Source organism: Poromitra crassiceps (assembly GCF_964638095.1).
Source record: "Poromitra crassiceps genome assembly, chromosome: 1".
Taxonomy (NCBI): domain Eukaryota; kingdom Metazoa; phylum Chordata; class Actinopteri; order Beryciformes; family Melamphaidae; genus Poromitra; species Poromitra crassiceps.
The window spans coordinates 15,037,467-15,059,966 of NC_139623.1; the positions used below are offsets into that span (position 1 = coordinate 15,037,467).

The 22,500-nt window shown below is 43.0% G+C and overlaps 2 protein-coding genes across 2 annotated transcripts in view; both read left to right on the top strand.

The window, feature by feature from the left end:
- Positions 1-5,816: 5,816 nt before the first annotated feature.
- Positions 5,817-11,050, top strand: kcnj14 (potassium inwardly rectifying channel subfamily J member 14; the record flags this gene model as incomplete). The annotated part of the gene is made up of 3 exons (XM_083633965.1): positions 5,817-6,872; positions 9,733-10,050; positions 10,820-11,050. The coding sequence occupies 3 exons, from the start codon at positions 5,817-5,819 to the stop codon at positions 11,048-11,050; spliced, it is 1,605 nt and encodes a 534-aa protein (XP_083490091.1).
- Positions 11,051-17,873: 6,823 nt separating this feature from the next.
- The window catches only part of myh14 (myosin, heavy chain 14, non-muscle), a 77,656-nt gene continuing 73,029 nt past the window's right edge, over positions 17,874-22,500 (top strand). The window contains exon 1 of the mRNA XM_083639617.1: positions 17,874-18,005. The gene's annotated coding sequence lies outside the window, so the exon portion shown is untranslated. The remainder of the gene's footprint in view (positions 18,006-22,500) is intronic.

The window sequence follows — 22,500 nt, forward strand, 5'->3', positions numbered from 1 at the left end:
CATACATGTACATGCACGCATACATACGATTATAGCACATCTGACAACAGAACAAGCTTGTGTGCAGCATCATATTGGCATTAGGTCTTATTCCTTCTAATGGAAACTCTTCCCCTTCCTCATCTGCATGCTGCAAATCATGCAGTACATCCATGGACGTGCAGATTGTTGTCGTATTTTGTAATTTACTACCTCTAGCTCACAAAGAGAGGAATAGATGCATCATTGGATAGCTAGTTTTGTTTGCGTTTGTTTTTGCATGATTGTCCCCCACAGTGAAATAGGCCAGTTGTTGAGTGGTTGGGTCCATCACACTATCTCTGACACTTCTGATCAGATTGTGACAAAACCTGAGGGAATGATGTCCGTTTTGTGAGAAGTTGCAAGGATTTCCCCGAGGGGAATGCTACATCATTCATTTGTTCTTCTACGTGTTGCATATCTCAAATACCACAAATCTGATTTTGATGTAACTTTTGGGTAATGATGCATCTCACCACTGCATTCCAGCACTTTCCCTGATTGACCCAAGGGGGATGCCTAGTTGGCTTGTTTTGAAGCTTGTAATACCTATGTAATAGACAGTATTGAAGCTTGTAATACCTATGTAATAGACAGTATAGCAGATCAGAGCTGTGTGTTTACACCTGGCCTGCTCATCGACCCTTATAGCTCCATTCTTGGCACAATATCATGATGGTTTTTTGTTAGATCCAAAGACCTTTACTACTTCTATACTGTATCATCCCAAATCCTGTATACACCATAGTAGTGTGTGTAAAGACATTCCTGACACTTTCTGTGATGGTAGTGGTTCTTATATAAATTCCTCAGTCAGAGGATTAGCAGAACGATCGCTGAGATTACTGGAGTCCCGAGCGCAGCTGTAATCCACAGCATATATAGTGCTATCATTGCAGCAAGGCATACCCCTTGTCACCTCAGACCCAGAACCCAGACTATCCCAGTCCATCTCAGTTCTATCCCAGTCTCTATCCCTTTACCAATGGAAACCCACAGCATATCTATCAGTTCATCACCCATAATCCACTATTGCCTAGCTACCATAGCCTAGCGCTCAATCTCTGTACCACTTTGTTTTCATGGCTCAAGATGAGGGTGCTGCACTTTCATTGAGAACTTTATGATTGTTTATTCTTCCTTGGCTCCTATATAATTATGTTACATTACGTAGGCTATTTTGGGACGTCACTTGTCTCCCCAGTAAAGTCTCAATCATGGATGTCACATTTGCCCATTGTAGTGGTGAGCATTCTTTGATATATGTAGCTGTGAACATCTCACTATTATAATAAGGCAGAGGGGTTCTGCACGGCGCACAATTGCTTAAGCATGCAGAGCTAGAAATGAGCGTGCTCAATATTTCTAGTATGAATATATTATGCCCACCAGAATACACTGAATTACAATGTTGGGTAACACTTTACTTGAGGGTGCAGTATGACGACTGACATGACACTGTCATAACCATGACATGAAACCTGTCAAAAACATGAAGGAGGCTTTATGAAGGTTTATGACTGTTGTCATTAAGTGTTGTTCGGTAAATTGTGTCATTGGTAATGCAATGTTTGTTGACATTGTTTGACATGTCTTCGTTATGACAACTTGACATTAACCAAGACAACATAACCTGTCAATGTCTTTGTTATGACAACTTTACATTAGCCAAGACAGTGTAATTACACTTAATGACATCTTAATGAAAAGTCCAAAATGTACCACTGTAGTTGAGGCCAAGGAAACATGACTCATGACACAGTTATAACCTCATTTGACAGTGAAATGACACGTGATGATCTTAATGAAATGTTCAAATTGTACCGCTGTAGAGGTCGAGGAAAATATTAATGACACTGGTATAAACTCATTTGACAGTGTAATTGCACTTATTGACATCTTAATGCCTGCTATGTCATTTATGACAGGTTATGTTGTCTAGGTTATGTCAAGTTGTCATAGCAAAGACATTGACAGGTTATGTTACCTAGGTTCATGTCAAGTTGTCATAACGAAGACATCTCAACCAATGTCAATATTGCATTAACAATGACATAATTTACCGAATCACACTTAACCCTAGAACACCAACATGATTTAAAGTCACACCATCACTAACGTCGGGTGTATTTCACCCGATGCAATATACCCCATAAAACATACTTCTCATCAAAATATCTTAAAGTACAACAATACATGGCAAATTGAGGTACTCTTCTTTTATTTTTAAATGTGAAATATCACAAAAAAACACACAAAAATGTATTATGGGGGACACTATAAAAAATATGTCCAATTCGTGAAAAATTAGGTAATCGTTACAAAAACTCCCCCCCCCCCCCCCCCACAAAAAAAAACAGGAGCTGCCAACTTCTCCTTTGGTCCACCCATTCATGGGACTTGTGTGGTGAAAATCACCACACAAGTCACCACAATAACATTAAACCTAACCTGAAGATATTTGACCCTCTATCACTAACGTCACCCGAACACGTAGCCGGTAGAAAAAAGCATGAATGGGAGCAGGGAAACACACCTACATTCAATGACGTCAGTGAGCATCCTGAAGGTACCCAAGGACCCGCCCACCTCAGACAGCAGCAAGACAATGAAAATCACGTGAATTCAATTGTCCGGGTGAAAATCACCCGACGTTGGTGTTCTAGGGTGACAACATTCATAACGCCTCCTTCATGTTCATGACAGGTGTCATGTCAGTCATCATACTGCACCCTCAAGTAAAGTGTTGCCCATTGAGATTGAAAGGGACTGTATTATTCTTTCCTTCTGTATCTCTTTACAGGTTCCATGATAGCACTGGCACATGTGGTTGAAGCTTTGCCCTTTTTCATGGCAGAATTTGGTTCCTCGAGTCAACACTGTCTATGGGAAAGGCTCCACCATTCTTGCAAAGACTGATTTAAATAATCCAAGGACTGCACAAGAGAAACCAAAGAGATACAACACAAACTGTAGGTTTCTGGTCTTCATTCATTTAAATATTTGTTGTGTAGTTAAGATCTGAGCTGATGTGAAATATGGATAGATACAATAATATGGAGATATAAAGAGAAAATCATTATATCTTATGACGGATGTCTATGCCTGATCCTTCATGTTCCACTGTTTTGGCTGGTCAACACGATAATTACATCACCGGAGCATCTGTTTTGGCATTGAGCATTGAAATCTCAGCAGCATATTTTGCTTACTGTATACTTACCTTTGATTTCCCATTCTCTATTTTTGTTTGTTTCTTTCCTTTTGTTTTTGTGGCAATTTCCCAGAAAGGGGCGGGCCTAAATCGAAAGAATAGGAAACGTCTGAGTGACTGGCAGAGTGAACGGAGCAGGAAATAACAACAGATCCCATGTTGGCCTCTCCTCCGACACTTCACCAACAAAGCTCCAAGCTTCCTGTGAACATGCTTCAAAGAGGGAGGACAACACACAAGTGAAGATGAACCCCTACGTCACCTCTCACTTCAGGAGGGATCTCTTTCCTCATTTTCACTTGTTGTAGACTTTCTTTTGCTCTACCCTGCTGTTACTGCTCCAGTGACATGGGTTCCCTTGTTTTACCCTTTAACAGTAGCTCTTGTCTGCTGTGTTGTCGTCCTCTTTGTATTTGCCTTAATGCTGTGCTAGGGGTCAAGGTTTGATTCTATCCACTATTCCTGTGTCCAGGCTCTTATTGGGCTACATGTCAGGATTCACTAGTACACTTCTCTGGAAATGATTCTGGGAGGTAAATCATACCTTCTATTTTCACACTCATATATATTTGCACTTAAACCTCGCATTGTGCTTTTTTTTTACTGCCTATCCTCTCAGTTTGTTAGTTATAATATTTCATATCAAGGAATGTTGCATGCACATGTTTTTTACTTAATGACTACCTTTTGAGTTTCTATTGCATGTCCTTATTTTCATATTGAACCAACATATGATTATTTGCTCTCTTGTTTAGGGGGGAATTTCTCTGATTTCTGATTTCCAGGTGGCTTTGTTGTCAATATTTGAAGTGGGCGATCTGGTTTAAACAGGGATGCTGGGTAAAAGACTAGATCCCACAAACCCAGAACCCAGTTACTGTTTCATCCGACTAAGTTCTCAGCTCTTCTCCTTCCTGGACTAGATATGATCTCTCAACTTTGACCTCTGACCTACAGAGAAACATAGAGGACGTCCTCAGGTGCACTTTCCTACTCCCTCCATAATCATAAATCTTTTACTATACTTGTGTTGGTTTTGTAGTGAAAATATGCATGTGGAATTCACAAAAATTATCTCTAAGCAATGCCAGCTAGGTAGAGTCTCTTTCTCTCTTTTTCACACCCTGTTGCTCTTGTTTTCCTCCCCTCTTATGATCTGTTAGGCATCTCAACTGCAGCTGCGATGAAGTATAAGTCTGCTGTGTATGAAGGGATGTGTGTGTTTCACAAAGGTAATCCATAGATACGTTTCAACAGAGGTTGACTGTTGCAGTTGATTGCTAACGGCAGCATAGTTAACTTCATATAATCCACACAACAGTCAGTATAAGAAACGTGTTTTCACCAAATTGACAATGGCCATCAAACAGATACACGGCCCCTTAGGAACAGAATGTCCAATTGTAAAAGCAGTGACCTGAGGGGACAGTAAACAAAACAGGAGTTTGAGTTGGGGCATTTCTCTGACGAAGACTTCACTGCAACAGGTACAAGACTGGTTTAAGTCAACTAAGACAGGGACATCAAGCCAGTCATGCACATTACATTATCTACATTTTTTCACATGACAACATCGGGACCTATTTTCAATGGTTTTCTCCAAGAAAAAAAAGTATAGAGCTTTAACTAACATCATATCTGTGATATACTGAAACCAATGTACTGTCTGTTTCCTCATGACCATACCAAGGGGTTGTGAAGCTATGAAGAGCTTTGACCGTAAGAAACAGCATGTTCTTTTGCTTGCTCTAGACAGCATGGTAGAAACAATATCTTCCACTGTTGCACTGAAGCCTACCTTGAATGTGTTCTTGGACCGTTTTCTGTCTGACTGTATTCCTAATTTGCATCTTGTTAAAATATAGGCTATTACAAGGCATCCTGTAATGGGTTGTATATCCTTCAACTGTCTCCTCCTTACTCCTACTCCATTGTATTGTCAACTCTTAGCTTCTTTTCAAATGATGTAGCCTGCTTAGGTTTTCCCTGTCCTTGTTTGAAACCAAAGAGAAGCCATCCTGCATGCTCTGTTGAGGTCACAGCTTCCCCACTCTCCCTTGTCAATCCTACAGTGCTTGCAAACTTGGGGTCACAAATGTTGATTTCCTGGACCTTTGTTGTGGACATTCTTCCTGAGCACAGTTTGCTGACTTCAGTTAGTATGTTTTAAGGACATTGCTTATTAATGCATATGTGTGGCCCTACATCAAGAAATCCCCCTTTATTGTTTGTTGAGAAATTTGAAAAGAAAGACTGTACTCGGAATCAACCTCACCACAAGTGAAAAGTGAAAGGACACTTTCACTGACCAATGGTATTGGATGTCATTTTTATGGAGTTACCATTGGCTATCATGGATTTGCCAGAATCTCGCCATAACAAGGATGCTTTTGTACCATACTAAGACTGATCGTTTCTGTCAATACCACACATAACTCTCTGTATCAAGGATGTAACTTGAAATATCATTCCAGGGTGGAAAAAGTTCAATTTCTACACTAATATCAAATCAAGGCACGTCAAAGGAATACTGAATAATTGTGCTTTTTTTTTAAAGACTGAGGAGAATACATAGTGCGTAATGGGAGCGGCACGTGTGAAGCGACGCTTCAGTGCTGTGGTGGATGGGCCGGTGGAGGAGGAGGAGGTCATGAGGTTGGCACAGAGTGCTGCAGATACGGCTAGCGCAGGGGGAAGCCCGGCGGGGTCAGGAACCCCCACTACCCCCTCCCCGGCCCACGCCCGCAACGGCCAAGCTCTACCTCTACAGGGCAACATCAACAATGCACGGAGGCAGAGCGCCGTGGGAGAGTCAGTCAGGGGAGGTGGAGGAGCAGAAGGCGGGGTGAGAGGAGCAGGAATGTGCTCAGGGCTACGGAGTGGGATTGGCGGTAGTGTAGGAAGAAGAGTGGAAGGCCGCTTGTCGGTCCATGGTTCACTATCTTCCCCCTCCACTACCAGCTGCCGAGCCACCCGGCGCTCGAGCCGCCGGCCCCGTCAGCGCTTTGTGGGCAAGGACGGACGCTGCAACGTCACCTTCGTCAACATGAGCGAGAGGGGCCAGCGGTACCTCAGTGACCTCTTCACCACCTGTGTGGACATCCGCTGGCGCTGGATGCTGGTCATCTTCACCCTCTCCTTCCTTCTCTCCTGGCTGCTCTTTGGATTTGCCTTCTGGCTCATTGCCTCCGCGCATGGGGACCTCTCCATTCGACTTGCCCCCAGTTCAAGCGCCTCTCCGGGGACGGGAGAGTCCGGGGCTGGGGCAGGGTCTGATAGAGAGGCAGTGGTTGAGGAGCCATGTTTCCTTCAGGTGAACAGTTTCCTGGCTGCCTTTCTGTTCTCCTTGGAGACGCAGACATCCATCGGTTACGGATTCCGCAGCGTAACCGAAGAGTGCCCCCTGGCGGTGGTGGCGGTCGTTTTGCAGTGCATTGTGGGCTGCATCATCGACGCCTTCATCATCGGGGCGGTCATGGCAAAGATTGCCAAGCCCAAGAAGCGCAACCAGACACTGGTGTTCTCTGACACAGCTGTGGTGGCGCTGAGGGATGGGAAACTCTGTATGATGTGGAGGGTTGGAAACCTACGCAAGAGCCATCTGGTAGAAGCACATGTCCGAGCGCAACTACTGAAGGTAAGCTGAAGGTGAAGGAAGGAAAGAAGTCGGACCGTGTAGTGGTGATGAAAGAGACAAGAATTTCAATTTAGAGAAAAGGAGCATAGTGGCCAGCTGTTTGACCATATGAATACCGGTAGTGAAGTGGTTTTGGGAGGGTGAAACAGAGACATTGGAATGTAAACCGTTGTAGCGATGAGAGAAAAGAGATAGGCTGCTAGTGCGAGAGAGTAGTAGCAAAAAGAGGGTTGCTGTAGAGAGAGAGAGGGCTGAGACCATCTGGCCTGTATTCTAGTTAATGAGAGCTTGTTTTATTCTCCCTCAGGGGTTAGGAAGATTGACCATGGATTAACTTGCCCACAATTCTTTGACTGAGAACCATTGTCCTTCGTCATCTCATTTTCTCTTGTGCGTATATGTGGGTTTGACTGATTGTGTTCTCTGTATAGTCCGCTTTACCCCGTTTGTCTCGCCTGATGTGGGTCATTTCACATTTGTTTGTGTGTGTGTGTGTGTGTGTGTGTGTGCGTGTGTGCGCGTGTGCGCGTGCGTGCGAGTACGTACAGAGCCAGATTAACACCCCCAGGGGCGCCTGGGCACTGAAGCTCCCAGGGGCCCCCCTACCCATTTGATATCTGTTCAGATATCAAATGCATGGCATGTGTGTGCCTTCCAACCATAGCATTAAAGTTAGTCAATCTTTTCTAGTAGAACAATGTACTAATAGCTTATACTGAAGTAGAACCATCCTGTAACTGTAGTAGCCTAGGCTACATTACTGGTTCATTTGAACAAAACATTAAGAATAAGAGCAGCTTATGGAATTTATAAATGTCCTTTGTAACAGCAGTGTAGAGAAATATCTGCAAATGACATCTCAAAGACAGGATGCTGTTGAGAAATATTTGAGGCTGTCTTCAATTGTGCTAAAACAACATTGGTAAGCTTTGTACAAAGAAGATACTGCTTGCATTAATATTGGTATCCTATTTTATGGTTAAGTAGCCTATATTTGCACGCTATTGGTATTGTTATATATATTTTTTTAGTGGGAGTAGCCTACTCACGAGTCTCTCAGGCTGCAGTAGTGTTGTTAAGTTAAGTTAACAAGCAGCTGGGTGCCAGCCGTGGCTCTCTCTCCCTCCCCCGCTCTCATGTCTCGTCTCTCTCTCTCTCTCTCTCTCTCTCTCTCCCCCTCTCTGTCTCTCACTCTCTCTCTCTTTATCTCTCTTTCCCTCTCTATCTGCCTCGGTCTCTCGCGCTCTATCTCGCGCAAATGGGGGACATCTAAATAGTTTATTACGTAGAGAAAAAAAAAATCATCTGGCCAGTAGGGGTTGCACATGCATCCGGTGCACCAACGTATAATCGCCAGTGCACTCACTTTCATGTCACCACCTTTAGGTTGTTTTACACTACAACAGACAGCAACAGAGGCAGAAACACTGAAATTATTTAGTCTTATATTTTATTATCTTATTAAACCAAACCTCAAAAATAACATGCTTTGCTCATAGTCTTCAACTAAACCCTAAATATCGCAGTATAAAACATATAAAACACATTTTAATCATATATATATATTTTTTTTAATTGACATTACATTTCCAATACAAAACAGCAGAGGGTGTCGCAGCACCACAAGCACCCCCACTTCCCGCGCCCCTGGTCACCACTTGCCCACAGGCATCCAATGAGACTAAATCATCAGACTTAATCTTCTTGGAAACAAATTTTATTTTGTCCTGATTTGTCTTAGATTTATGTCATAGTTCTGTGGAGCCCAACATGAGCCGGGCCCCTTCACACCGAGGGCCCCTGGGCACCTGCCCAGGTTGCCCTATGGTTAATCCGGCCTTGCACGTACGTACGTGCGTGGATGCTGCCACGGTTGTCCACAGGGTCAATAGCTGTGGAGTGTGGAACAGTCGGGTCAAAACAGACATTTAGATCTCTCTTAATAGCACGGCCATATCTAAAGCTCAGACAGGGCAGATGGGATTAAGTTTGTGGGGATCAGAGAAATGTATTTCTCAGTGCTGAGGCTAGAGATTGCTCCATAAAAAGGGTTGGGCAAATAATAAGCCTAAACACAGGGAGTACTACTGAAGACTGGTGGAGCCAAATTCATCTAAATGTAATTATTAAGCTTTTAGGTTGGGGTAAGACTTTTTTTTTATGTCTTTCCCCTCTGGCCTTAGTTTTTGGGACATCTCAGTGAAATTGAATTTTGATAAACCACTAGAACACCCTCCTTTTCATATATCCTATATAATCTCAATGTCGGTTAGTATTTATTAATTTCCATGGTCCATTCTTCTGGTCATTCTTCTTTCCATTCCAACTTCTGATCATCTATTCCAGAGAGGTTCTCAAATGTTTTTCAGCCAAGGACCCCTTACAAGATAGAAAATATACCGGGGACCCCCTCATTCTGATTTGTGATTTTGGGCTAAGCTTAATTGTTTCCACGGTAACATGCTTGACTTTTAAATTGATAGGTTTGTCAGATTAGAATGTAATCCATGAACCATTTTAGATTTAAAGCATAAAATATTTTCGCTGAACTATGAAGCTTTTGCAAAAAAAAAAATGTTTATATTTTTATTTTCCTGAAAACATTTTGCGGACCCCCTTGCAAAGTGCCACGGACCCCTGGGGGTCCCCGGACCCCCATTTGAGAACCACTGATCTATTCTATACTTTCCTTTGGCTCTTCTGTTTTATGTTGGAAATTGTTTGCACTTTGCAGTTTCCATTTAATATATCCTCGATGTGAAAATCGATTAACATCTCAATATCTAATGTGGGACATTTGATGTACTTAATACCAACCTGTCTTTCATTCTCTCTCTTCCCAATCCCAACCTGCTCTCAGCCAAGGGTGACACCGGAGGGAGAGTTCCTCCCGCTGGACAACATGGACATGAATGTGGGTTTTGACACTGGCACCGACCGCATCTTCTTGGTCTCCCCGGTGACAATCATCCACGAGATCGATGACGAGTCGCCCTTCTTCGAGATGGACCGCAAGATGCTGGAGGGAGACTCTGAGCTGGAGGTGGTGGTCATCCTAGAAGGCATGGTAGAGGCCACAGCCATGACCACACAGTGCCGTAGCTCCTACCTGGCCTCCGAGATCCTCTGGGGACACCGCTTTGAACCAGTGCTCTTTGAGAAGAAAGACTGCTACCAGGTCAGAGGAGGAGGATAGAGAGATTTACAGGGGAGATATGGATGCTTAGCCCCTTATCGCTGTGTCTGCAGTGACATGGTATTACTGTTATTTCACTATAATATCGAGGGGCATAATTGCCATGTGATTTTACTGCACAAATAGGATGTGTCTTATACGGATGGGAATTGATTAATCGATGATTGATAATCGATTGTTAAGAATTTGATCGAAATCTATTAAGAATTTTGTCGATCACGTGGAATTTGATCGATTGGGGTTGAATCAATGAATTTCACTATGTGGCAGCAATGAAACATCTTACCAAACGGGCCGCAGTAAAGTCAACATATTATCGTTTGATATGATTGATATGATTTGATATGATTGATGTGTTTTTTTAATTGTGGCTAAAAAAAGGCTCAATTGTGTTTAAAGAGTGCAGTAGCATTGGCTCGTTAATTTGTGAAGAGGTTTGGCCCGGACCCTCGGGCTGCCTTTACGAGTGCTGCATATCTTTTATTTTTTATTTTTTTAGTTCAACATTTAAACTTTAGCTGCCTTGTTTAAGTTCTTCTTCAAATAAAAAGAAAGCGGAAAGATTTTATTGAGGAAAAACACGCTTTTTTTCTATTTTCTGCCATAAGATTTTCTTATTTTATTTCAAAAATTATAATTGAAATCAGTCGTTACTTTCCCCGATTATCGATTAAGGAAATTTCTTCAAATGCCCATCCCGAAGGTCTTGTGTCAATTTTCCTCTTATTCGTTCCTCCTTCCCATTTCCCAGGTGGACTACTCGTTCTTCCATCGGACATACAGGGTTCCCAGCACACCGTCATGCAGCGCTAAAGAGTTGGTTGAGCAGAAGTACATTCAAGGCTTACGCTCGTCATTCTGCTATGAGAACGAAGTGGCTCTGCAGCTTGTCTCCCCTGATGACGACCCAGGCCGTGACCCTAACGGCCTCTCCCCCCCGACCCGACGCCCGTCTCACTCAGAACATTCCCACAACAACTGACCTTGTGGGAGAGGAGACGGGAAATGGACCCAGGAGTCCACAGGAAGTAATGATACAAAGAGAGGGTTAGACAGGTAGACATGGGCAGACTGGAGAGACAGGTGTAGAAGGTAGAAAAGGGCAGGCGCAAAGCTGGCAGGAATAGAGATATACAGTATAGAGTGACATAGGAGTAGGATGTCCATTTGAATGTTCTTTTAAAATGTTGACAAAGAGAGAGATAGTGAAGGTGATTTAGTCAGTGAAAGGTCTAGATTTGTATTGGAGCACAGAATAGAAGCTAGACACAGAACTAGACAGATAGTGAAGGTGATTTAGTCAGTGAAAGGTCTAGATTTGTATTGGAGCACAGAATAGAAGCTAGACACAGAACTAGACAGATAGTGAAGGTGATTTAGTCAGTGAAAGGTCTAGATTTGTATTGAGCACAGAATAGAAGCTAGACACAGAACTAGACAGATAGTGAAGGTGATTTAGTCAGTGAAAGGTCTAGATTTGTATTGGGGAACAGAATAGAAGCTAGACACACAACTAGACAGATAGTGAAGGTGATTTAGTCAGTGAAAGGTCTAGATTTGTATTGGGGCACAGAATAGAAGCTAGACACAGAACTAGACAGATAGTGAAGGTGATTTAGTCAGTGAAAGGTCTAGATTTGTATTGGGGCACAGAATAGAAGCTAGACACAGAACTAGACAGATAGTGAAGGTGATTTAGTCAGTGAAAGGTCTAGATTTGTATTGGAGCACAGAATAGAAGCTAGACACAGAACTAGACAGATAGTGAAGGTGATTTAGTTAGTGAACGGTCTAGATTGGTATTGGAGCACAGAATAGAAGCTAGACACAGAACTAGACAGATAGTGAAGGTGATTTAGTCAGTGAAAGGTCTAGATTTGTATTGGGGCACAGAATAGAAGCTAGACACAGAACTAGACAGATAGTGAAGGTGATTTAGTCAGTGAAAGGTCTAGATTTGTATTGAGCACAGAACTAGACAGATAGTGAAGGTGATTTAGTCAGTGAAAGGTCTAGATTTGTATTGAGCACAGAATAGAAGCTAGACAGATAGTGAAGGTGATTTAGTCTGTGAAAGGTCTAGATTTGTATTGGGGCACAGAATAGAAGCTAGACACAGAACTAGACAGATAGTGAAGGTGATTTAGTCAGTGAAAGGTCTAGATTTGTATTGAGCACAGAACTAGACAGATAGTGAAGGTGATTTAGTCAGTGAAAGGTCTAGATTTGTATTGAGCACAGAATAGAAGCTAGACAGATAGTGAAGGTGATTTAGTCTGTGAAAGGTCTAGATTTGTATTGGGGCACAGAATAGAAGCTAGACACACAACTAGACAGGAGATGGATAGAGAGAAACGGAGAGACGGCAACATTGGGATGTTTGGCTGGGTCAGTCTAACGGGGAGATGGGTTACTAAACTGATAGTTGGCTTATTGGACTTGACAATCTTTCAGAAACATTAAAAACTTGTCTGCCGAGTCTCAGAACTGGCCCATCACTACCACAGCACAGCAGGCTCATCTGGTGCCCACGCCTGCCTAACAAGATATACAACAGCACCCCGCCATGGCTCTAACATGAAACTGCACTTGTTGTTGAAATCCTTTGGAGGTGACTTCTGTAATTGATTGTACTGGGGTACAGCTGAGGAATGTGTTCCACTCTGTTCTGTTTAATGTTGATTTGTCATTTGAATGTTTTTATCGCATTATCTTATTATGGTAAGTAAGGATAGTGCACATTTTGTGATAGTTTGAGCCTGAGCGTTGTTGAGTCTTCGACTGAGTGATAGGTTGCTTGACATCAGTGTGGAGAAACAGCTGAAAACAAGCAGCGGTTTTCAGCTGTTTCTTTTACACATAAAGTACTGTATGTTGCTGTTTTTCTATGTGTAATGCGAAAGATACTTACTGACCGTAACATTTTGCTTTATTTAATCTAACACGTTGTGTTCAATTGGGTGCCATGTTGGCATGGGAAGCATTTATAGTTAGTCATTTTCAAATCACAATAGTGATATGAGAACTGTGCTGAGGATGTAGGTAGGCTATGGTTACTTGTGTCCAGATCAGATATTCTTTATTAAACTAATATCTTTTTATGCATGTGGTGTATTGTGAAATCAACTAAAATGTATTATGTTGCTATGTCACTTTTGGATTTTAGTAGTTTTAGCTATTGAGCAATATTATTATGATGATAATCTTGAAAGTGTCTTGGCACTTGGCTGACCATTTGAGGTTGCTACTGAATCCAAAGGGAAGGACGTTTCTTTCATAAGCAATGCACTGAAGGCCTGCAGTCACCTCAAACATCAGCTGAACTGTAAGAGTGGGAGACGTGTTGATAGTCTGCTCACTACAGCTCTGAGAATAAAGAGGTGTCTGAAGTCTGCACAAGTGGCAGAGGAATGAACGGGAAACTGCAACATTCAGCTCGCTACAGAATTATTTACTGTATATCTGGTCATAAAACTGTGTTGAGCTATTCTCTCCGTTTTAATGTTGTGCTTCAGTTGGTTTCTCTCACAAAGTGTGAGAACAGTACGGTGGTGCCTTCAAAACAAACTGGAGTTTTTGTAACTAGCCCTTCATCTGCAGCAGGGTAGTCTGATTTATGTTAGGGTATACTTTAAACCTTATTTTGTATTGTGTGGCTTTATTTTGAATGATGTAATTCTACACCTTAACATTTATAACGCATGCACTAATTAGACAAAAGTGTGTCCATGCAAAATAGTTACCGTACTGTGAATCTGCTCAATAATGATTGGGTTCTATAATGCACTGATACCATAAAGATGGTTTAGTGGTATTATATTATAGGCTATGCAATAGTTGAGATATTTGTTTATATTACATTGCATCTGGTACATTTCTGTTTCATTTACTTTCATTGTTTTAGGTCCTCTACTCATTTACAGTTAATTCTGCTCCCTGAATATTTAAGAATAATCAGCTCACCTCCCACACAAGCTGGGAACTTGTTCCTGTTCTTTGCACTGAAGCAATATGACTCTTGGAGACAAATATCACTGATTACGCTCTGCAACAGCGCAGTAATGTTACTACCGTTTCACTGGAGTTTTTGAGAAGATATTCCATGGTAACCTCAGCGGGTTTTGTGGTATTGATAAGGTTTTATCTTTTATAATTTGTGTTGATGACATTCTATGTTTGTGTCTTCTGATAACACCTCTCCTGTATGACCACCACGTTCTATTTATAGGCCACACGGTTGGTCATATCTCCCTCCCTGCCTCCACTTCCATGGAATGTAACTTGAACTTAGAACACTATCATTTTAACTGATAGTGCTTTTTAAACACCCCACAAAGACATACGCAAATGGATTATTTGATTATTCCCCTGGTTGCTTAGGTTTCACTAGACACATATGTCCTCAATTTTTTCAAGACATAGGTGTTTTTAAATGTATACTGCACAAATCAGTAAACTGTATGAAACCAGTAAAAACTGTAGCTTCCTTTCATTTGTAATTTTTTCAGATAGTGTAAAAGCCCTTCTTGTAACACTGACATGTAATTTCAGAGACAGAATGCTTATGCTTCCAAATGAAACTGAATGGAGCTGAAGAGCAAATAAAACAGGAATTGACATTATCGGTGGTTCTTTTATTTATTCTTGTGGCATGGATGTCACAAGACTAACTGGCCATTTTAAAAATGTAATTTAGATGATCTCACTAACTTATCACTGTTATGCACCAACTCTATAGTGTTGAGAGAGTTGCGTTTACTTTGGAAGTATACTGTAGTTTTACAAGTCACTTCATGCTTCTAAAATTACTTAAAGATATGCTGAGAAATATGCTGCTAACATTACTTAGAAAAGATAGTTCAAACTACTTTGTGAGAAATCCCGTCTTCACTGTCAAATATGAAATGACATTACTGTAAAAATGCCACTGATTAGGTATAATTTGTGCTTTAAGGGGGTAGGCTACCGAGGGTGAGACATATCTGGCGTGGCGTCAGATTTTCATTTGGGATGGATGGGTCACTGAGTAAAACTTTCTCACCTACAGCTTCACTTTTAAGTCTGATCAGCCCCAGGATCAGTTAGGCTCAGGCTGTCTGAGACCATACAGGCCCGGTTCTACGGGGGTGCAAGAGCATTGCACCCTCAATTTAATACCCTCACTTGAAATTTGGGTCCGCGGCTGATATTACTGTCTTTCAGAGGCTCTAGCGGGCTCATTTAAACCTAAAGTGAAACTACAAGACCTAAGGGTACCAACTATGGCATGCTAGCTTGTCAGCTAGGGAGCATAACGCTCCAAAGTTAGGCAAAATTTTGGCGAGGGAAAAACTGGCATGGCCCTTTTCAAAGGGGTCCCTTGCCCTCTCACCTCAAGATACCTGAATGAGAATGGGTACCTTGGCCATAAAGCCTAATTTATACGTATTGGAAAGTGCCGCTCAACACATGGTCGCCGACGATAATAACACTCATGTTGGCTGCATTTATGCTTCAGTGAACACTCCTCTAGGCTCAACGGTCACGTGACACTCAAACTAGTGCAGACAGCCAAGAGAGGGAATGCTGTATGCTGGTTTGTCTAGCCTGACAGCCACACCAATTCCCAACAGTCAATGCAAATAAACATGAGCTCACAGATTCACTACAGTGAAACCACGTCGGAGGCAAGATGTAACGTACTTGGCTGCAGCCGCATATAACGACACACACAACTACACAACTCACCTCCTCTCTCTCTGGGAAGTTGGTCACGGTGTTCTTTGTGATTTTCACGAAGTCATACATCAAGGACAGGCTGATAAAAATAGCGGGGACACGTCCATTCATTTCAATAGAGCGAAAACCAAAACAAGGAAGTCAAGCGCACGTGCCGTCTATATAGCCAATCAGACTTGTGCGACACTATGTGACGTAGTCAGCGACACTAGACATTTCACTAGGTAGCAGACACCTCTCGTCGACACTTGAAAGTGTCCTCATTTCTGTCGGCGACGGTTTCAAAAGTGTCGACAGACCAAGTATAAATTGGGCTGAAGTCTCCCCTTTACAGACACTGTGGAACCTGTGGGAGTTAGAACCCGGGACCTCCCTGGGAGTTATACGCCCTGGTCTGGAACACAGTGGTCTCCAAAGCCTCCAGGACACTCAAATTAAAGGAAAATTTTGTTTTTTTACACCCCGGACCTTATTTCCAGCTTAAAATATGATGTTTTACTCACCCAGAGAACTTTGGTTTCATTCTGATCGCCATAGATTCTATGATTCTATTCTAATAGAAGATATTCAGGTCCGAGTAGAGTCCGGGAACTGGCCAAAACGGGGCATAGCCTGCGTAGTACACACTGCAAATAACGTATTTTCTGCAATGTAGCGGTTTGGTTCATATCCTCATAATATCTCGGCCTCCGGGCTGCCTCGGTTTCCTCATCCGGGGTCTGTGAATCCAGCAGAGGCATTACTCCTCTGTTCTCGGCCATGCAGTGCTTGTTCGTCTCTGGCCTGTTGTTCCTCTCTCCTCGATCGTCCGCTCTTCAATTTCGATTAGCTCTTCATCCGTTGTTGTAACACAAGTCGATAGACGTTGGAAAATGGCCCCGGTGCGCGGTGATTCCTGGTAGACAATAGCCAGGTAGACAAAGGAGTCAGCAGGAAATTCACGAGACTTCAGTGAGACTTGGGCCAAGAGTTGGATTCACAGCCCCCGGATGAAGAAACCGAGACTGCCCGAGACTACGTTGCAGAAAATACGTTATTTACAGTGTGTAGGCCTACTACGTAGGACTATGCCCCGTTTTTGCCAGTTCGGACTATACTCGGACCTGAATATCTTCTATGGCGATCAGAATGAAACCAAAGTTCTCTGGGTGAGTAAAACATTTAAGCTGGAAATAAGTTATGTCACTCAAGCAGTCAATGATGATGTCATCAGTGGTGATGTCGTCACCAAATGATGTCATCATTGCTCGAGTGACATCACATCATTAGGTAATTAGGGCAATGAATTGTCCCTTTACCCAATTAAAAAATCTGGCTCCATTTGCACTTCCTGAAAGATTCAGCAGATCGCACGTAAAATGGCATCGCTGTGGCCAAACAGTTCTGCTCTCACACACACAGACACTTCGTATAGGATGCCCACTTTATTCAGATGCACCCTCAAGTCATTTTGTACCGGAACCGGCTCTGCTGGAGACAGATCTATTGGGGAACATGTCATGGGGCGGATGCGAGCTGCCTCTTGCTGGTCGCTCGGGGGTTTCTGTGCCTGGAGTCAGATCATCCCAGATTCCCAGCCACAGCGCCGATTGTTTTCACCGTGGGGAGTCATACAAAACCGATCTCAGATCCGTGTCTAGCGGATGCTTGCCACGACAGACGTCAACAAAGAGCGCGCAAATCTCTCTACCGTAGCGCGAGCTAAGCGCGAGCGTGTTGCAGAGGCACCTGCTGCACTGCTGTGATTGGAGTTTTGACACGTCACTTACATCCAGTCCAGCCTTACGTCTGCTGCCATTGGTTACGACCGGGGATTTTTGTGTCACCGCAACGCTCATTGGTCGCCGTTCCCTTTTCATGCCAGCTAGGAGGCGGAGTGTTTTCGCCACATTCATAAGGCGGGTCTACGGCCCGGTTGTAGGTTTTAATTGGACTTCTTTTTCTCTGAGGCGTGACCAAAACCCGTGTCCCCTCACCTGATTGGCCCATTAGCCGGAAGCGCCTGGTCTGGGCTGAAGCCCTCGCCTTGCCCTCACTCACTCCTCTGTCTATTTTATTCTCAGTGAAGAAGTGTGTGTGCGGCTTCACTGGGAGAGCGGTGCGATGATAAAAGCCGCATATGCGGTACACACCTATCAGGCAGGAAAAAGAAAGATACAGCCCCATTCCGTTTTTCCTCGCACCCCAGCCTTATTCCCGTTTCAGAGAGGATTCTGAAGGTGAGAGATTTAATAACCTATTCTCTAAACCACTCCTAAATAGCCAGTGTAATATCCTGAACGGCGACGTCTCATATTTCAGTGGTGTAGGCTAAACCTCGCTAACGTTAGGTTAGTCTAAATGCGGGTGGCAAAACGCCTAAAGTGAACCTGTGGGGGGCAAGAGGCGTACTGGTTTGATCTCCATGTCCGCCCTCGATCAGAGGCGGACATGGAGATGACCAGGCAGGGGGAAACCTGGGTGATGGCCATATTATCAAAGGGCTCGCCCCATATAATTCCAAATGTGTATTGTGACCTTTGTGCAATTGATGATGCTGGTGGCAATAATAATACTCCGTCTAATAATAATAACCTGGCTATTATCCCCAGTTAAAGGGGCTATAGGTTTTGGGGCTGCCATCTGCATGCGGTTTATTGACTCATCAGTGATGTTTGGGCCTTGGGCTGCTGTCCTTAATGATCATTTATCCATCATGTTCAAGGTGTGGTTGCGTTTGTCAGGGTTTTGTGCCAGAGTTACAGCCTATGCAGGTGATTTATAGGCGTCATGCCGCAGCTATTGCAGACGCACTGACTGTCAGTGTAATTATGGTCGTGGGCACATGTCACCTCTCTCCTCCACTGCCTGATTCGTGCGCAGTTTCCACAATCTCACCACTGGCTCGTTGTAGTTTATATCAAAAAGACGAAAGAAAAGGCGTCTCCAGCTCCCCCACCCCCTTAACACACGCACGGCCACGCGCAGGGAACACACACACACACACACACACACACACACACACACACACACACACACACACACACACACACACACACACACACACACACACACACACACACACACACACACACACACACACACACACACACACACACACACACACACACACACACACACACACACACACACACACACACACACACACACACACACACAGACGACACGACCCCCCCGCAGTGAATGGTCTCTCGTTCTAACTCTGGAGGTATTGTCTGTGTTGGTGTCCAGGGTGTTGCTATGGAAGACAGCAGTCTACTCTGTGGGGTTTGGCACCTCTAGCTGCTGCTGGACGGTTCTGCTGGTCAGCCAGGCTGTAATGCAGCAACCTGCAAGATGTGTGGTGTGTGTGTGTGTGTGTGTGTGTGTGTGTGTGTGTGTGTGTGTGTGTGTGTGTGCGTGTGTGTATGTGTGCGTGTCTGCATCTGTGTGTGTCTGTGTTAAAGGAACAGCTCACCCTAAAATCCAAAATACATATATTCCGTCTCACCTGTAGTGCTATTTATCCATCTATATCGTTTTGTGTTAGTTGCTTGAGTTTTGGAGATATCGGCCGCAGAGTTTCTGCCTTCTCTCCAATACAATGGAACTGGATGGCACTCGGCTTGTGCTGCTCAAAGTGCCAAAGAATAACATTTGATAAACTCAACAGCAATGTCTCTTTCCATATATCATGACCCCGTCACTCAAGATAATCCACAGACCTTGTTATGAGCAGTTTCATGGAGGAACTATTTTCTTTTGACCGAACTACACCCGCTAGCTGCTAGCTAATTCCTACATGAGACTGCAAAAGAAAATAGTTCCTACATGAAACTGCTCACATCACAAAGTCTGTGCATTATCTTGAGTAACCGGGTAATGATTTCTGAAAAGAGACAATGCTGTTGAGTTTTTCAAATGTATTCTTTTGGTGCTTCGAGCACTACAAGCCGAGTGCCATCCAGTTTCATTGTATTCAAGAGAAAGCAGACATCTCTGATGCCGATATCTCCAAAACTCAGGCAACTATCCCAATAATGATATAGATGGATAAATAGCACTACAGGTGAGAGGAAAAATATGTATTTTGGATTTTAGGGTGAGCTGTCCCTTTAAGACTTGTGAGAAAATGACGATAGGCCTTCATGTGCTCATAGGAGTGTTGGTTATAACACATTTTTGGTATTTTGGATTCACTGTTGTGTAATCACATGTGTTTTCTCCTCTTGGATTCATGTTGAATTTGGAATTCATATTGGAGAAGAGATTAGGGGTGGGAATCGTGGAGTAACTCACGATACGATATGGTCACGATACTTGGCCCTCGATAATGATATTATCACGATACAGCGATTCTGCGATAATCGATATATTGGAAGAAATTTAACCTACGATACATCACGATATCTGTGTAACTGAAGAGAAAAAAATACCCCTAAAAGGCAAGAAGCAGGTATTATGTATTTATTACCAGAATTGACATGAACTCTCTCAGAGTTCACTCACTCACTCGTACCATTTTCGATACCATGGAGGAAAAGTTACACATTAAGTCTTTTTATTATTATTATTAAAACAAGAAAACCTATATAACCTACCTACCTATATAATTTCTAAAAGTAGATATTAATGATCAAACATTTCCATTAATGTAGCCTACAGTATTTATGTTTTTGTTTCAACTACAAACATAAATAAACGTCAACTTGAAACTATGTTTCAACTACCACACACAGCATAATATTTTAGCCTGTTTATTAAAAATAATAAAAAATAAAAAAATAAAAATAATAAACATATCGATACTTGGTGCCAGTGTATCGATAACGTATCGCAAGTGGAAATATCGCGATACCGTGAGTATCGATATTTTGTCCCACCCCTAGAAGAGATATAGGTGCTTTATGCCATTGATATATCATATATTTTCCATAGTAACTAGCTGGGTGGCGGCTACTCTTTTGTTCGTTGTGACTCTTCCACACCCTTAATGACACTATAGTAACAGGTATGTGACAGCAGTGTTGGGGACCGGACCTGTGATGAACATAGACAGACTGAGACACAGCAGGAATCAGGCCAGATGACATACCTGCTGCTGAGGCATGGAGTCATAGTTTACACACAGCAGGCCGGCACAATACACTACCTGTCTGTTTGGGGCTGGCTCTCACCGGGACTCCAACATGTGGCTCACCCGTATAAGCTTGCAGCGTTTCCATAAGGAGGGCTTTTGTCTTGTGCCTGCCTCTGTAACGCCCAGCTGTGATCCCCATAATAATCAATGACATATTGATTTTAATATCTATACTTTATCAGCTAGCTCATCAGTCAGGCGACCCTTAATTTAACATCTCTCAAGCATCGGCATACAATATCATCTCATAAGGTTGTTTTTGTTTGGGGGGGTTAATGTATGCATAATATATGTGAAAGCATGTGTATACTACTTTTATGTTCTTAAGGTGGACCCCAGGAAGAGTAGATGTTACCTCGGGAACAACTAATGGGGATCCAAACAATTAAACAACAAGGAGGATTTAATTCTAAAATAGTTCCCCACTTGACAGTCAGGACTTCAAATGTCACATATTCTGATGATCCTATCCTTCCTTAGCTTCCACTTTGGCCTTTGATCAATACAAACTTATTGGGGCATCGCAGCCAAAATGTAGAGCACCAAGGCTAATATATAAATGAAGTGCTGCAGAGTGATACATTGCATACTATGTAAGATGGCTCAGACTGCAAAGTGAGTTCATGTCCAGTAACTGTACGATAACGTAAGTGTAACCCATGTTATTTTCTGTAGATGTCCCCTAAACGGCTGACAGTGTCTGCTGGTAGGCGCTACAATCTAGCGATGTTCCTTTGAGGGAGTGGGAGAAATCTCTCACTACTACTGTTGATGTGTGATGATGGAGACACTGGCAAACGAGTTTGCGGAAATGAGGAAATACGCACCTTTCTAAGGACATACGTATTGTCATGTCACATGGTAGCAGCTACTCTTCCTGGGCTCCAGTTTAAAACAGGGCATGCCAAACTGGCCTTGTGTTGTGTAGAGTTAATTTTAGAAGGGGCATTAGGGCCACACTCCCGGGCATCCATAGCACTGGCCTTTTGGCCTTGGTATAACTCCTGCCCTGAAAGATCTTAAGATAGCCAATAACTCATTTGCTTGCATTAACAGTATCATAGTGGGTGTTTTCAAATGGAAGATAAGATATCTCATTTGTATGTAGCTATTATGTAATGCTACTTCCATAATGCCATATAAATAGCCGGCTCCACTGCTGTGAGAAAGATAATGCACTCTGCTATGCTAACCGTTCTGTGTCATTATCTGAGATCAGGATGGGCCGTCCTGGAAAGAGCAGCAGCCAGCCCATCTGAAACAGTTTGTTCCCACTGTTTTCAATGTAGAGCTTTACAAGTTCTCAGTGCTGCTCCAGTGGCCTCTGGGAATCACTGCTGTTCTGTACACTCTTACTATAGGAATATCCTGTTAACATACAAGCTCTGACTGGAGAGAGTGCTTTCATGATTCAGAGTAGTAACCAGAGTCACTTCCTCCTGTCAGAGCCTCTGTCACTTCGCCCCCCACAGGATACTGGTCCGGTGGTCCCTAAGGTGAATATATGTTTTCGTCCACTAGTTCTCAGTAGAAGGCCTAGTTGCAGGTCCATCTCTGTAGAACCCACATGTAGTAGAAGTAGGGCTGTGTAGAAC